Below are 14,063 nucleotides of genomic sequence, written 5' to 3'. Positions count from 1 at the left end.
GAGACAGCGCGATCCATGCCTCTACCCCCACTTTGCTCTCCCCGGCCCGAACTTATCTGTGTCCCTGCAGCCACACCGACCAATGTCACAAACTTTATGCAAATCACCGGGGTCAGTGGCGTGCCAACGTTGTGACGTACGGTGATGGATGCCGTGTCACGTGATGATGCTGACATCGGTAGTAAATGCGAACCTGATCTTAAGTGCCATTGGACCTGTGGTGCACAATGGTTGCAAGTACACAGTCACTCGTAAAAAAACAACCCTGTGGAACTGTTGCACAATGCGAATGTGTCATTACTCAGCGGTTGCTATTCAGCAGCAGCAGCAGCAATCTCAAGTCACTTTATTACCCGTAAGACTCTTCACCGTTTGAAAGGAAACGTTCAACTTGTATTATCAAGTGGCCTTGCACTATTCATTTGTAAAATGTATATATTGCGGCTGTGCGCGCGCGTGTGTGTGTGTGAGAGAGATGGAGAGTCGCAGCGTCGCGGTTCGATTCCCGCTCACGGCCAACACCAGTGACGATTATCTGAGCCGGTACTGGGCCTCCCCTAGGTCGACTCAGCCTCAAATTAGTGCCTGGTGCGGTGTGTAAACATCCCCACTAGGGAGACAAAGGCAGACGGGCGTGGTGTTGGCCACTCACCCCCTGGATGTTCGCCAAGATCACTTACCCCAACAAATCTGTTATGGACTCATTGTTGTGGTCGATGATTAACCACCCTCCGTTATCATCTCTCTCAATTAAACAATTGGTATCTGGATCTGTCCCGTCACCTCCAGCCAGCGAGTATTCGATATTTTATGTAGCCTCAAAGTGCACCTAGCCTGGCACAAGTCTTGTGGTTACGTTGCCGTCACTTAGTGGCAAATGGTGGTTGCTGTTGTTGTTGTGCTTTGTGAATCTGGAAAATATGAATCCTGGCTATTGCTCATGTCAGTGAAAAGTGGTAATGAAATCTAACCTAGGCTTCCCTCTGGTTATCTGGGCCTTAAATGAGTACCTAATGCAGTGTACAAACATCAGCAATGGGCAGATAAAAGTGGTCGGGAATGATGCTAAGCCACACCAGTGCTTTGGAGACTGTGCTTTCCTTAATAGCTGCTCACGAACAGCATTTACCCAAGAGTTAATGGAGGCTACAGGGATCAACGTTATCTTTGCACTTGAATCAAAGTGTGGGATGTTGTCATTCTGGCTGAAGCAGTGTTAACTAAATTACGACAGGACACCAGCATACGGTCGTATTATTTTTCTGAAGAGAAATGTTTAGATTTTAAACAGTGTAAGTCTGCCAACGAAGGCAATGTAAAGTCTATTTGACATAAATTGTTTCGTTTAGTTATTTTCTTTGCAACCGCGGCCACCACTGAAACATAGAAATGTGCTTTTACGATTATAAAGCCCAACGGGTGCATTAACAGGCTGATATAATTAGTTATGGATTTCCTCTCTGCGCCGGGTAACGTGTGAATGGAGATTTCGTGGATATTGTTAAAACGTAGCTGAAGGCTAATTCCAGTACGTTTGGAATGGACGATGTCGCGCCGAATGAGATCGCCGGACGAGAATTACAGAGCTAAGTGCTTTTTTTTTTCAAAAACACCGCGTTGGGCTCCAGGCTTTGATCTTCTCCGCTTGTGCAGCAATTTGCTGCATCTTACAGTACAGTATTTAGAGTTTGTTTTTGTTATGTTGCCAGGTAAGGCCCTACTGAGCTGTATCGCTCTTAACAGAAGCGACCTGGCTATCACAAACGATAGCTCAACGAAAGTGGCTAATCATCACGTGGAAATATACAGCAGGCCAAATACTCTAAACGCGTGTTGTTGATTCTACATGTGGAGAGAAAAACCGAAGGACCCGGAGAAAAAAAAGCACGCGACCACAGGGAGAGAGACACGCAAACTCAAAATATACAGCAGGTGCCAGGGTTGGGATCGAACCCACAACAACCTCCTGAACACCAGGCGAGGTATTTAACATCTCGAGTGGCCGCCCTAGCAATCTTCTCAAGCAGTTCAGGGTTGCCCAAGTTTTCCGTGGAAGGTTTGGAACTCTGCGACTTCACCGCTCGGGGTCAGCTGCCAGCTTGCGATTGGTGACGTTCGCAGTTACCCGGCTTGTCTTCTCGCAACGCTTTTCACCACGCACCGCTGCTGCGGGCGGGCATCTTCAGGTGGCGAAGCGAATTAAGAAGAGCGCCTCAACACGATGCTGCCCAACCCGGGGAAATCCACACACGGATCACGAGCGGCTGCGGTGTCTTCCTCGCTCGAGTCTTACAAAAAGCCGCTCCTTTCGCATGTCCCGAGACTAGTTTATAAGGCAGGTGATGCGAATAAGGGTCATCGCCAGAAACGTCGCATGTTATATTTGATTCCCTTCCATGGCGACAGTGTTCTTGGCGAATGTGTTGCGTGTGGCGTTATTTGTTCACCGCAGCCAAGTCAGCTTCATCACCAAGCAATTGGTATGCAGGATGAGGTTGTTGTTTTTTCACGGTGATGAAGGGACCGCAGAGTGTGTGTTAGCCGTTATTTCCTTGTCAATGTGTAAAGTTAAGCAATACGGAACTTGCATCCTTATCTCATCCCTATGGTTGCTTAACCAGTGAAGATATATGTGCTGGAAGGACACACCTGGGCGATGCACCAGAGTATGTTGAACTTCTTTCTTACCGCATTTGCGGGGGAAGAAAAATCAGAGGTCCGGGGGAAAGAAAATAGGAGAGAAAGAGTAAGGGAACCCAGGGGCAGTTATTTAAAGTGGACTGGGATTGGAATGACGGGTGCAAGAGTAGTTTCATTTGAAAGTTCAACTTGATAATGAAAAGCAACAATGAAATTAGAAGTGCATATCACCTGCTATGACATATGTATTAGGAAACGTGGACTTTTTAGACTTTGGCAAAGAAAATGGAATAAAGATGAGAGTTAAAAAAGGAGCATGGAGAGATGCATGCATGGGAATTACACTGAGAGGTTGAGAGAGGAACACGTGGATTAGAGAACAAAAGCAAGTGAAACTGATCGTCTCGAGTGTCTTTAAGAGCAAGTTGCCTTTGCCAGGACACGTCGCCTAAAGTGACAACGGTGGGTGGTCGCTGATGTTTACACACCGCAGCAGGTACTCATTTAAAAAACTAAAACAAAACTTTTTTTTGTTTAACAGGTAAGGCCCACGAAGCTATATAGCTATTTTTCAGAAGCGACCTGGCCACAAATCATAGTTCAACGAAGTGGCACATTATGTGGCAATTTATAGCAGCCAAAATACTCTAAATGCACGTTTCTAAATGTGGAGGGAAAAACCAGAGGACCCGGAAAAAAATCCACGCGACCACGAGGAGGGAGAGACACGCAAACTTCAACTATACAGCAGCAGGCGTCAGAGTCGGGATAAAACCCACGACCTCCTGTATACCAGGCGAGGTAGTTAACATCTCAGGCCGGAGAGGCCCAGGACCGATTCAAATACACTGCTTTTAGTCGTGAGCGGGAATTGTATTCAGGTCGCCAGGTTCACAGCGCAGTGCGTGAACCACGACACGACCGCTCTCCATAGAAACGCGCGCACACACATTTGTGCGCGCATTCGGAAACATGAACATTTTGTCGTACGAGTTTCATCCCTCTAAAACCTCCACGTGTTCACCGTGGCATCGGCGACACACATCGAGGTGTGCGAGAGTCCCGGGTGATTTCCAGCAGCTTGGAGCGTGCTTTTGAACGATCTTCCGATGCAATGTTGAAGATCAAACCATCTGTTCGTTTTTTTTCACCAATAACAATTCTTATTGAGTCTAGATGTGCTATATTGTCAACATTTCAACCATACAGTTTACACTATTGTCGAAAAACTATTTTTTTAAGGACGGATGATGACTTTTCTGAAATCCTGCATGTAACAATCGCTATGCTTGTAATTCTTTATTACTGTGCAAAGTGTAGGATAAGATATAAGTCCATGAACTCCATTCACAACTGCTTTATATACATATAAACTAGTTGTATTCTCATTGTTTGGACTTCGCACCATGACTGATGACCTGCACGCCAGGGCTAACATGAGCACGCGAGCGATATCTGAGCCATTGACTAGAGGGGTGAAGTATGGTTTAACAGCACTAATGACCCAAACAGAACGGGGATATCTTTTTACCAGCAGTGGGTTGACAAATGAATGCACGTTTATACGTAAAACATGTCCTGAATGTGACAGTAGACACTTTATAGAAGTTAGTTGGTGATTGAAATCTCACTACCACAAACATCTTTAGACAGTCCCATTTGTTCAAAAACTAAAACTGGCACTGCTGCAGAAAGAAAGTGATCTTTATCATGCCAGATAAAAAAAATCAAGTTTCAACAGCAATAAAACTCCTCTGAATTTAAATTCACGTACGGGCACTTACATTCGACTGCACACCGCTGCAGTAATAGTCTGATGTGTGCTACAAAATATTAATTTAGGTGGATGACTTTTGTAAGTGTATTTCTAATAGTGAAACTTGTCACTGCACGCCTTGCTGATTACGGTGTCGATGTGACGCGCTTTACCTGTGACTGCATTTTGCAAATCATAACGGTAGCACTGAAACCAACACCGGTCTCCGGGACTGCTCCCTGTTTTGGCGAATATTCTGGCACCGAATGTCCGCAGGGACATTGCGGACAACTGCGAGGGAGTTGACACCTTTATTTTCTTGACGACGACTATCACCTTGCCATCAACCAAGACCTCACCGACGTCTCCTCACCGCGGATTCAAGTGCCTAACCCATCCCTTCTGGGATTACGCTGCTGCTGCTGCTGTCACCATCCTAGATTCTCAACCAGTTCCGGAAGAACGCTTGTGTTGCTGCTGCTGAGCGAACAGTGTGGAACAACGCGGACATCCGGAACAAACTCCTCATTCGTGACACCCAATATCATCGCACCTCCTCCTGGCTTTGTCATTCCTCGAAGGGACTGGTGGTGGGGCCATCAAACGCATAAGAACGTCAACAGGCCGATGCACACATCTCAATTACAGTTGCAAAATAAAAAAAACACCAGCCACAGGCCAATCCAAACGTGGGACCGTATAGTAAAGCACTGTCGTCTGCACTCCTTCAACGGAGGAGGAGGCACAGCGAAACAACACGGAATTATCTCTGCTGAAGCCCTCTCGTGGCAGACTTTGAAGGTGGCCGTCTTATCTCCCGAACATATTGCCGCGTAGAAGAACAGAAACAACCTGAGATTGTCGGGACCGTCCACGAAGGTGACCGAGAAGATTTTTTTCCCCGTGGTGGGGACCCTGCCACGTGGACTTGCAAATCCAGAGGTCATCGGTTCGATGTCCTCTTCCGGCGCGCAAGTTGAAACTCTGCGGTGCAAAAATGATCAATTCCCCCTGCACCTCCGTGGTGGGCCCCAACGGTGCAACTGGGTTACACCGCAAGTTAGTCGGTGGGTAGGTTGCGTGTGGTGGGGCAAAGTGTGGGAACTCACATCTCTTCCAAGACATGTGACCAGCGTGGAGAAGTTCGGTGAAATACATTCCTAAGGGACTCCCTCGAACGAGCTCCTTCTCCAGGGTAGGCCCTGCCTTCAGCAGTGGCGTTAGCAAGACATTGCAGGGCTGCGCCTTTACCTTTCAATACATTAATTGTGTCGAAGGTCAAAAGCGTGACGCGACACGTCAAGGTTTGTGTTTTTAAGTGCCAACCACGCACAATGTTGTTTACAGAACGAGATGGCAATTCGATAAAAGCGTTTAATAGGTATATTTGAAAGAAGTGTATATGTCCATCCAAGTGAAGTTCAGATATATATTACTCATCAGGACACCAGTCACCTTCTACCCAAGCTGAGACAAATTATAACTTTTTTTTTGCCCAATGAAATAATACATATTATTACCCCCACTTACATTCCAAGTGTGATGTCAGTGTCGTGTTACGAGATGAAGAAATGTTGAATTTGGAAATCTCAGAAAGCGGTGTAACGCAACTCTATGTTAGAGAGTGGTCTCTGGAAGGAGACACTACAGACCTACTTCTGAGATCCCATCAATTGTTCGTTGTTATCTCTGCGAGCACCGCTGCACATTCTCACACGCTCTGCTACAGAGTCGTGTATTGCATGGATATCACACTGACATTTGAAAGTGGTTGGCACTTAAATAATACACATCAGATGTGAAGTGAAAAATATACAAGATTTTTGTTTTTCGTGCAGTCATCGGTGACCAGACGCACACAACCAAAAAACGTTCTTGACTTGAGAACCCAATTTAATCAGAGGCAGTTGTATTAAGATCAATCTTAAGATTATCTCAGCTGTTCTATGTTTGTGCTCTGATACAAAATTAGACATCTCAGCCACTTAGCTAATTCTAAATATCCCGTGTTAACAAAGCCTTAACATCTGATTAATGTGAGTTATCTATGACTGCAATAGACAGGCCAATATACGTTGATTGATAATTTGCTCATGACTAAGCCATTGTATATGCTTTTCATGGGCTCATTTAGGATTGTGCTTATTAATTCTAACCAACATTGCTTTATGTAAGCCCTGCAAACACTGGATGTTCTGTTTTGCCAACTCCGTTATCTAGCAAGAACAGTGAACTTTACCGAGATTCGCTAAAATATAGTGATGTTTTATAAATTGAGCACTTTCTCCGGATTATGAGATGCATTGGCGACCCATGTACTGTATCTACAAGCAAACGTTGGGGGTAGCTATGTGTGTTGAACACGTAGGTTTTTGCGACCAATATAATCCATGATAGAGGTTTTTTTGGGTTAGATCGCGTAAATATATAAATATGTCGTTAAACCCGCCACCACCCGACACAGCCAACCAGTAAGGGTTGGCACGTAAACAGAACGTGGCCAATTCGTCACTAGTACAGCACACCGGTGTGTTGGAGAGCCAAGCCACAACATTTATAATCTGAGTACGACGTTTCGTCAGTAATTACAACTAGCTTCATCAGGCGAGAGACAGATTTGTGGAGGAGTCTGTTTCTTTCCTTATGTAGAGGCGTAAATGTGTTGACCACGCTATGTGTGTGTGTGTGAGACCAGATTTGTTCACACAGGGGAACAAGTTTAGTTTGAATCTGACTTTCTGGCGCATATTATCATCCTGAGAACGCGGTAAGTATACTAAAATGTATAGTGCACCTCGTCCAATTAATACTGCAAAGTTACTTAAGAGTTTGACTTTGCGACAGTCATTTTATTGTCCTAATCTTTAACCTATTAACAGCGCGCTGCGCCCGATGTGAGCAAGCCACTCATCGGATGCCAAAGTTTACCACCTGCAGTAAATGTCATGCGTCACGCACGTTTGCCCGATACCCCCCCCCCCCCATTCTACCTTCCACCACCCCACATCACCGTTCACCTCCACGCGCCCGGCAGCTGCTTCCCACCCATAACCTACCCTGCCTCTAAGCCATAACCCACCCTGCCTCTAAGCCATAACCCACCCTGCCTCTAACCACCGCTCTCTCGCTCCCCTCTCCGTCAGCTGCCCCGAGTTGACGGCCAGAGACGGGCACCGCGACATCTCCCGCACGCTTTAAGAAGCGGCGACCGACTGAGTCGCTTGCGATCGCCGAAGCCGGTCGGGCGTCGTCAGCAGCGCATCCCGCATCTCGAGGAACTCCCGCGCACTCGTCCCGATATTTCGTTTCGTTTTGGAGGTAAGCAAGGAACGGAAGGAAGGGAAATAACAAACGAAAAAAACCCCCGCAAGCCGATGGCTTCGTTTTGCCCGAGCGCTGCTGCGAGCCCGCCGAGTGTCCGCGGCCGGACGCTTGCGGTGCTCCTGGCGGCGATCTTCTCGCAGGCCCTCATGGCCCCCGGCGCTTCGGCCGTGTTCGGCCCACCGCCGACCACGCCGGGAGATCCGGCGGCCACGACCCCGCCGCAGGACGGCGTCGGCTCGGGGCCATCGCCGACGCTGAGTCACGCACGATACCAGACGGACACCAACTTCGACCAGGGAGGAAACAGGGCGCTGTTCTCCATGGTGCACGCCTTCCTCGGCGTCGTTCAGAGCAACGCGCTACCGAAAGGTGAGCCCTCCGACGTTGACCGGTGGGGTCAGGGACGCCGTCCCTTGCTGCCGGGGCAGTCGTCACTCTGACCTTCCATGATTTTGTCCTGGCGGCGCTTTGGCGTGGTCGCAATCGAAACGCCGCGTCTGATCGGTACAGTCGGTTGTCGGGATTGTTGTGAAAACATGCCGATAGTTATGGGCCCCCCCCCCCACAAACGCTTGCACGCCACGCGGCTGTTAAATCGTGTGGCTGTGCTGCGTGGTAAAGGGTTGCTGATGCCACAGATTCAATCGGATCGTTATGGTGAATCTGAAAAATTCAACACGTTCAAGGTGAAAACAGATATAATGGTTGACGATTCAGGCGATGCCCCTTCTTCACATACAGAGGCCAGAGCGGTAGGTTATGAATCGAGGCTGAGCCTGGTGAGTAGTTGGATGGAAGGCTGCCTGGGAATAACCAGGCACTGTAAACTTCTTTCGTGTGGCTGATGCAGATCCAGAGCAACAATTGAAATTTCACATTCAGATGGTGGTGGATTGACGATTACTGACGAATGACATTGTTTATTCAGGGAGGCCTCGCTGAGTCTCGTCAGTTGGGCCTCGTATTCGGATGAACTCGTAGTGTTTCAGTTGAGCGCTGAGCCTCATCGAAGTCGGGTGGGGCATTGGGCTAACCACCACACAAAGACAAAGATCACCCGTGTAGCCTTAACAGACTGTAGGGGCAAGTACTATTCGCGAGCACCACCTATAAAGGCCGGCACGGCATGCGAGGGGGTGGTTGGCCAACACCAGGCCCGGCCGCCTTTGTCTTCCTCGTGGCGATGTTTACACATCACATCAGGTACTCATTTGAGGCTGAGTCGACCCAGGGGAGGCCCAGGATCGGTTCAGATAATCGTCACTGGTGTTTGCAATGAGCGGGAATCGAACCCGGGTCGCCAGGTTCGTAGCGCAGCGCGCTAACCCGCTACACTACCGCTCCCCACACACACGCACAACAACAACCGCCACTCGCCACTAAGTGGCGGTGACGTCACCACGAGGCTTGTGCCAGGCCATGTGGACCTTGAAGCCACGTGAAGTGTCGAACGCCCGCTGGCAGGAGGTCACGGGGCAGACCCAGGTGCCACGGGTCGACTGACTGAGATGACTGGCTGATGCACCACCTGTGCCCCCTACTGTGCCAACCTGCTGGGCTTTAGCCACCCGGCGCTCCGCTCGTTGTTGTGAGCGTCGCTCCTCCGCCCTCCGTTGTTGTTGGAGGGCGACTGCCTCCAACTGCCCAGTAGCAGCGTCCTTCACGAGCCTCCTCCACAGAGGCCGATCTTGACACCGCTGGTACTAGTCATCGGCAAGTCCACTCAGCTCCACGTCCTCCTGTACCACATCACTCCATCTCTTCTCTAGCCCGTGCCGTGCCCGTTTAGCCCCCTCGATCCGGCCGAACAAAAGCTGTTTTGGCATGCGGTGGCTGGGCATGCGGGCTACATGACCCAGCCAACGCAGCCTTGCCTGCAGGAGCTCACCGATGGGACCTTGCCCAGACCTTTCAAGGATTTGTGAGCTCCTCACACAATCCAGCCTGGTTAAACCCAGGATGGATCGTAGGCAGGCTAGCCTAAATGTTTCTAACCGGCGAAGATTTGCCATTAAGGGGGTCCACGTTTCGCAAGCGTAGAGAAGGGAGGGAATGACCATGGCCGAGAAGACCGGAAGCTTAGTGTGGAGCGACAGACCAGGTAGCTTCCACACAGCGTTACGTAACCGATGAAAAGATATTGCCGCTCGACTTATTCGGAGTGAGACCTCTGTTGTTAAACGCACACACACAAGCACACACACACGCATGCAAAAAGGCACATGGACAGATATTAACGACAAAGCTGCCAACTAGATATACCCAAACCCACACCAATCTACCCCGACAATTGTATTTAGCTGAGAAATCCATTTGGTGTTGTACGATAAGTACCACTCAAGGAGATGCATCTGCGGCACTCGAAGGAGGTGCGGTTGTCAGTCGCTTCGTCGACTCTTGCGGCAATGCCTCGGTCTTTGACGTACGGCGATAGATACCACGAGCAGACTTGCGTCGCCTCAACCCCGCCACTCGCGTCGCTTGACAGCATCGCCCGCTCCTTCCTCGTTATCCGTCGCCTCTCAGCCTTCGCCTCCACCACCCACCCACCACTAACCCTGTGAAGCGTTTCGATTTACGCCGCTTTGATATTCGTCATCGCGTCTTTAAGGAACGCATCCCCTGGACGTAAACCGGAGCGTTGCCGTGTTTATCCATCGATAGCTTTGCACGGCCAAGGCAACCAGCTTCGTCGGGCAGCGCTGTCCACATCAAAGGCAACACAACGCCTTTCTCACCTCCCTTCCGCTGCACGGGGCGAACCACGGAGTGTGTTTCACTAATTTTTTCTGGCAACAAAACTGAAACCTTTTTCCAAGGATTCATGTCTGCATTAACCACAATACCTGCAGTCAAAATGCAAACAAAAAACATACTATGATAATATTCTTAGCTCTTTGGGTAAAGTCACGTTGAAGGGAAACAATAAAATACATATAAAACAATAAAAAAAATTCTCACGACGTTTCGACCATAACACAAACGGTCGTCGTGAGAATTTTTTTTATTGTTTTATATATATTTTATTATTTTATTGTTTCCCTTCAACGTGACTTTACCGAAAGAGCTAAGAATGTGAATTACTGCAGTTACGAAAGCTTTAAATCAAAATACTATGATAATATATGCATTGTCCTTGAAACTGATTGGTCCACACCAAGGGACGGCTTTATTTTGAGCCTCGACCCAATTGGTGCTCGACCACATGACGCCAAAAGGCGTACAGCTCAAAGACAATGCACTATCAAAGTAATGAGGGCTCGGGGTGAGCATCTACATCATTAGACCTCCTTTGCTAGTACCAAAATGTAATTGTTTGCATTTTGACTGCAGGTATTGTGGTTAATGCAGACATGAATCCTTGTAAAAAGGTTTCAGTTTTGTTGCCAGAAAAAAGGGGAAAAACCCTATTATTACATTTTGGTACTGGCAAAGGAGGTCTAATGATGTAGATGCTCACCCCGAGCCCTCATTACTTTTCTAGTGGATTGTCTTTGAGCTGTACACCTTTTGGCGTCATGTGGTCGAGCACCAATTGGGTCGAGGCTCAAAAGAAAGCCGTCCCTTGGTGTGGACCAATCAGTTTCAAGGACAATGCATATATTATCATAGAATGTTTTTTGTTTGCATTTTGACTGCAGGTATCGTGGTTAATGCAGACACGAATCCTCGTTAAAAGGTTTCAGTTTTGTTGCCAGAAAAAAGGGGAAAACCCCTATTATTACATTTTGGTACTGGCAAAGGAGGTCTAATGATGTGTTTCACTCGTCAAGCAAACCGGCGATGCCGATGACCACGCGTGACAAATATTATTCAAGGAGCAGGAGCGATGAACGGGCAGGGAGGCTTCCATCTGGCCGTGTGTACAGACCACCAGCACCACCACTACCACCCCCGTCCACAAAATAATGCGGTGGGACTAAATCAGCGGGCCATGCCTTCCTGCCCGGCTGGCCCAACGTGGCCGGGACAACGGGCAAAATAAACTCCTTTAAAAACTATTTTTTTTAATTAACCAACGGTTTTTATTTTAAAGTGCACTAAAAAGTAAATAACTCGCTTGGACAAGGGTAAGTGGACGAAATGTAGATTACAAGATTTGACCACGACACAGGAGTCAAGTGAAGTCATACATTTTGCTGGTCACATGCGTCTCGTTGTTGTCAATGTCCGGGTGTACTGAGCCGTGGCCTCGCAGTGGCTAATGCCCGCTGTTTAACAACGCCCTTCTTCTTCTCAAGGCACCTTGGTCAGGCGCTTTGTTGTTGTTATTGTTGACGTTAAGTTCACCTTTCAAAAAGCACTCAAAGTTGCCGACGTCAGCCGCAAACATTCCGCCATTATTAATAAGCTCAGGATTAAATTTCGATTTAAAGCTTTCGTGACTGCAAGGATTCATCTTCTTTGGTTCTTTCGGTAAAGTCACGTAGAATGAGAATAAAATAATTAAATAAAATAAGACAATAAAATTCTCACGACGTTTCGGCCGCAACACAAGCAGCCTTCATCAGGTGAAAGAACAGAACTGTCGGGACGACAGTGCTCCAATGACTTTACCGAAAGAACCAAAGAAGATGAAGCTCAGGATTACTGACGACACGGCCATTGTAATAACGGCCAAGGGAAATCAAACGTAAATGCCTTAAGAATTGAATGAAAAAAATCTGCAAAATTGGACTCCAGATAGTGCTTTTTTATTGTATTCACCAGCTAAAGTTCACTGAATTAATAGCTTTTTTATCAGAGGCGATCTCGCCACACGTGATAGCAAATTGAAGTGGCTGATATCATCACCACCATCATCATCATCACCACCACCACCACACGTGGACGTTTCTAGTAGCAGCCACCTAACCTAAACTTACCCAAAAAACGCGGGCAAAACAAAAGCCCTTTGCAACAAGCGGCCTAAACAATCGACGGTATCTGTAGGGAGGGACGTAACTGGGAAACTCTCCAGAGCGTGTACTCCTAGGGCAGTTATTAAACACAGACTGAGATCAACATTGGCTAATGTTTAACGAATGTATTGTTTGTATAGTTCTCATGTAGTGAGTATTTACGGTTCACTTTGTCCCGTGTTTGGTCGTTCTGGGCATCCAGCATAACTCTTGCCGTTTCCTAGCAATGGAGGTGAATTATAGCAGGTAAAATGTTTAATGCCGGACTAATTTCGGAGTAGAAAAGCAGATGTTAATAAGTAATATTTAAAATAACTTTTTTTTAAAACACGCTTTTATTAAATGTACTAGTAATGGCAGAACTCCACGACTCCAGGAAGTGGCCCCGAAGCTTGCCATAAAGTAAGGGATCGTGGGCAATTACAGCCAATTAGACCCAAAAATCGCGTGACATCATTTATGTCATTTTGAGGAGAGGACAAACACCTAAACAAAAAAAATCCTTATACGCCCACAACAATTGATTGTCTATAAAAGACGCGTTTGTTTAGAGCATGTGTGCTCACAGACTGAAGTGGGTGAATTAACACGCGAAACTGTCAAACCCATCTGTGGGGAAGATAATCATCTTATTAAACAAAGACATAGCGATGGGGAAATAATGTGATCCAATGAAGCCAGATTTGGTTATCGAGTCAAAAAAGGGAACACGAAGAATACTGCGTCTCATATCCGACTCGCTGGGAGCCGATGTACAGGCGGATATGTGTAAAGGTCAGATTTGTAAACAAAGTGTAGAAAAGGTGAGTTACATCGTGCACAAATGCTGCGCTGCGTATGAGTGGTTAATTCGTCAGGTCGAATATGTGACGCTCGGATAAGCGATGGTGAACTGTGCATATGTACAACAATGTGTGGATCATGAATGCATTTGCAGGATACCCAATTAGAAATGTGACCATCTCATTCAGTATTACAAATCACGCGCATTTGTCTTGCGGTATGTAGAACTCTATTGCTGGGAATGTGTGATATCTTAGGCCCTCATGTTATTCAAATAAAGTTTGTCACATGCTTTTCGATATGGCTTTGTTACAGAGACATCAACAGCTACAGGTCACCCGTGGTGGTGAGATGTTAACTCTCTCGCCTGGTATGCAGGAAGTCGTAGGTTCGATCCCACCCCTTAATCTGCTGTGTATTTGGAGTTTGCATTTTCTTCCAGTGGTCATGTAGATTTTTCTCCAGATCCTCTGGTTTCCCCCCCCCCCCCACTATTTAGAATTAACATGCGTTTAGAGTATTTGGCTGCTCTAAACGTTCACATGATGAGCCACTTCATTGAGTTATAATTTGTGGCCAGGTCGCTTCTGAAAATGGGCTTTATAGTTCAGTGGGCCTTACCAGGTGAACATTTTTTCGTAGCTTTACCCGTTTCGCAA

At 47.3% G+C, this 14,063-nt stretch overlaps 1 protein-coding gene across 1 annotated transcript in view; it reads left to right on the top strand.

The window, feature by feature from the left end:
• Positions 1–7,391: 7,391 nt before the first annotated feature.
• Positions 7,392–14,063, top strand: part of LOC116951192 (prominin-1-A-like) — a 41,078-nt gene continuing 34,406 nt past the window's right edge. Inside the window, exon 1 of the mRNA XM_032969671.2 lies at positions 7,392–8,089. Within this exon, the coding sequence (XP_032825562.2) occupies positions 7,771–8,089 (319 nt within the window). The 5' untranslated portion in view covers positions 7,392–7,770. The remainder of the gene's footprint in view (positions 8,090–14,063) is intronic.

Source organism: Petromyzon marinus, chromosome 42, assembly GCF_048934315.1.
Source record: "Petromyzon marinus isolate PM22_M1 ecotype Great Lakes invasive population chromosome 42, UKy_Petmar_22M1.pri1.0, whole genome shotgun sequence".
Taxonomy (NCBI): domain Eukaryota; kingdom Metazoa; phylum Chordata; class Hyperoartia; order Petromyzontiformes; family Petromyzontidae; genus Petromyzon; species Petromyzon marinus.
This window is presented reverse-complemented; position numbering and strand designations above follow the sequence as displayed.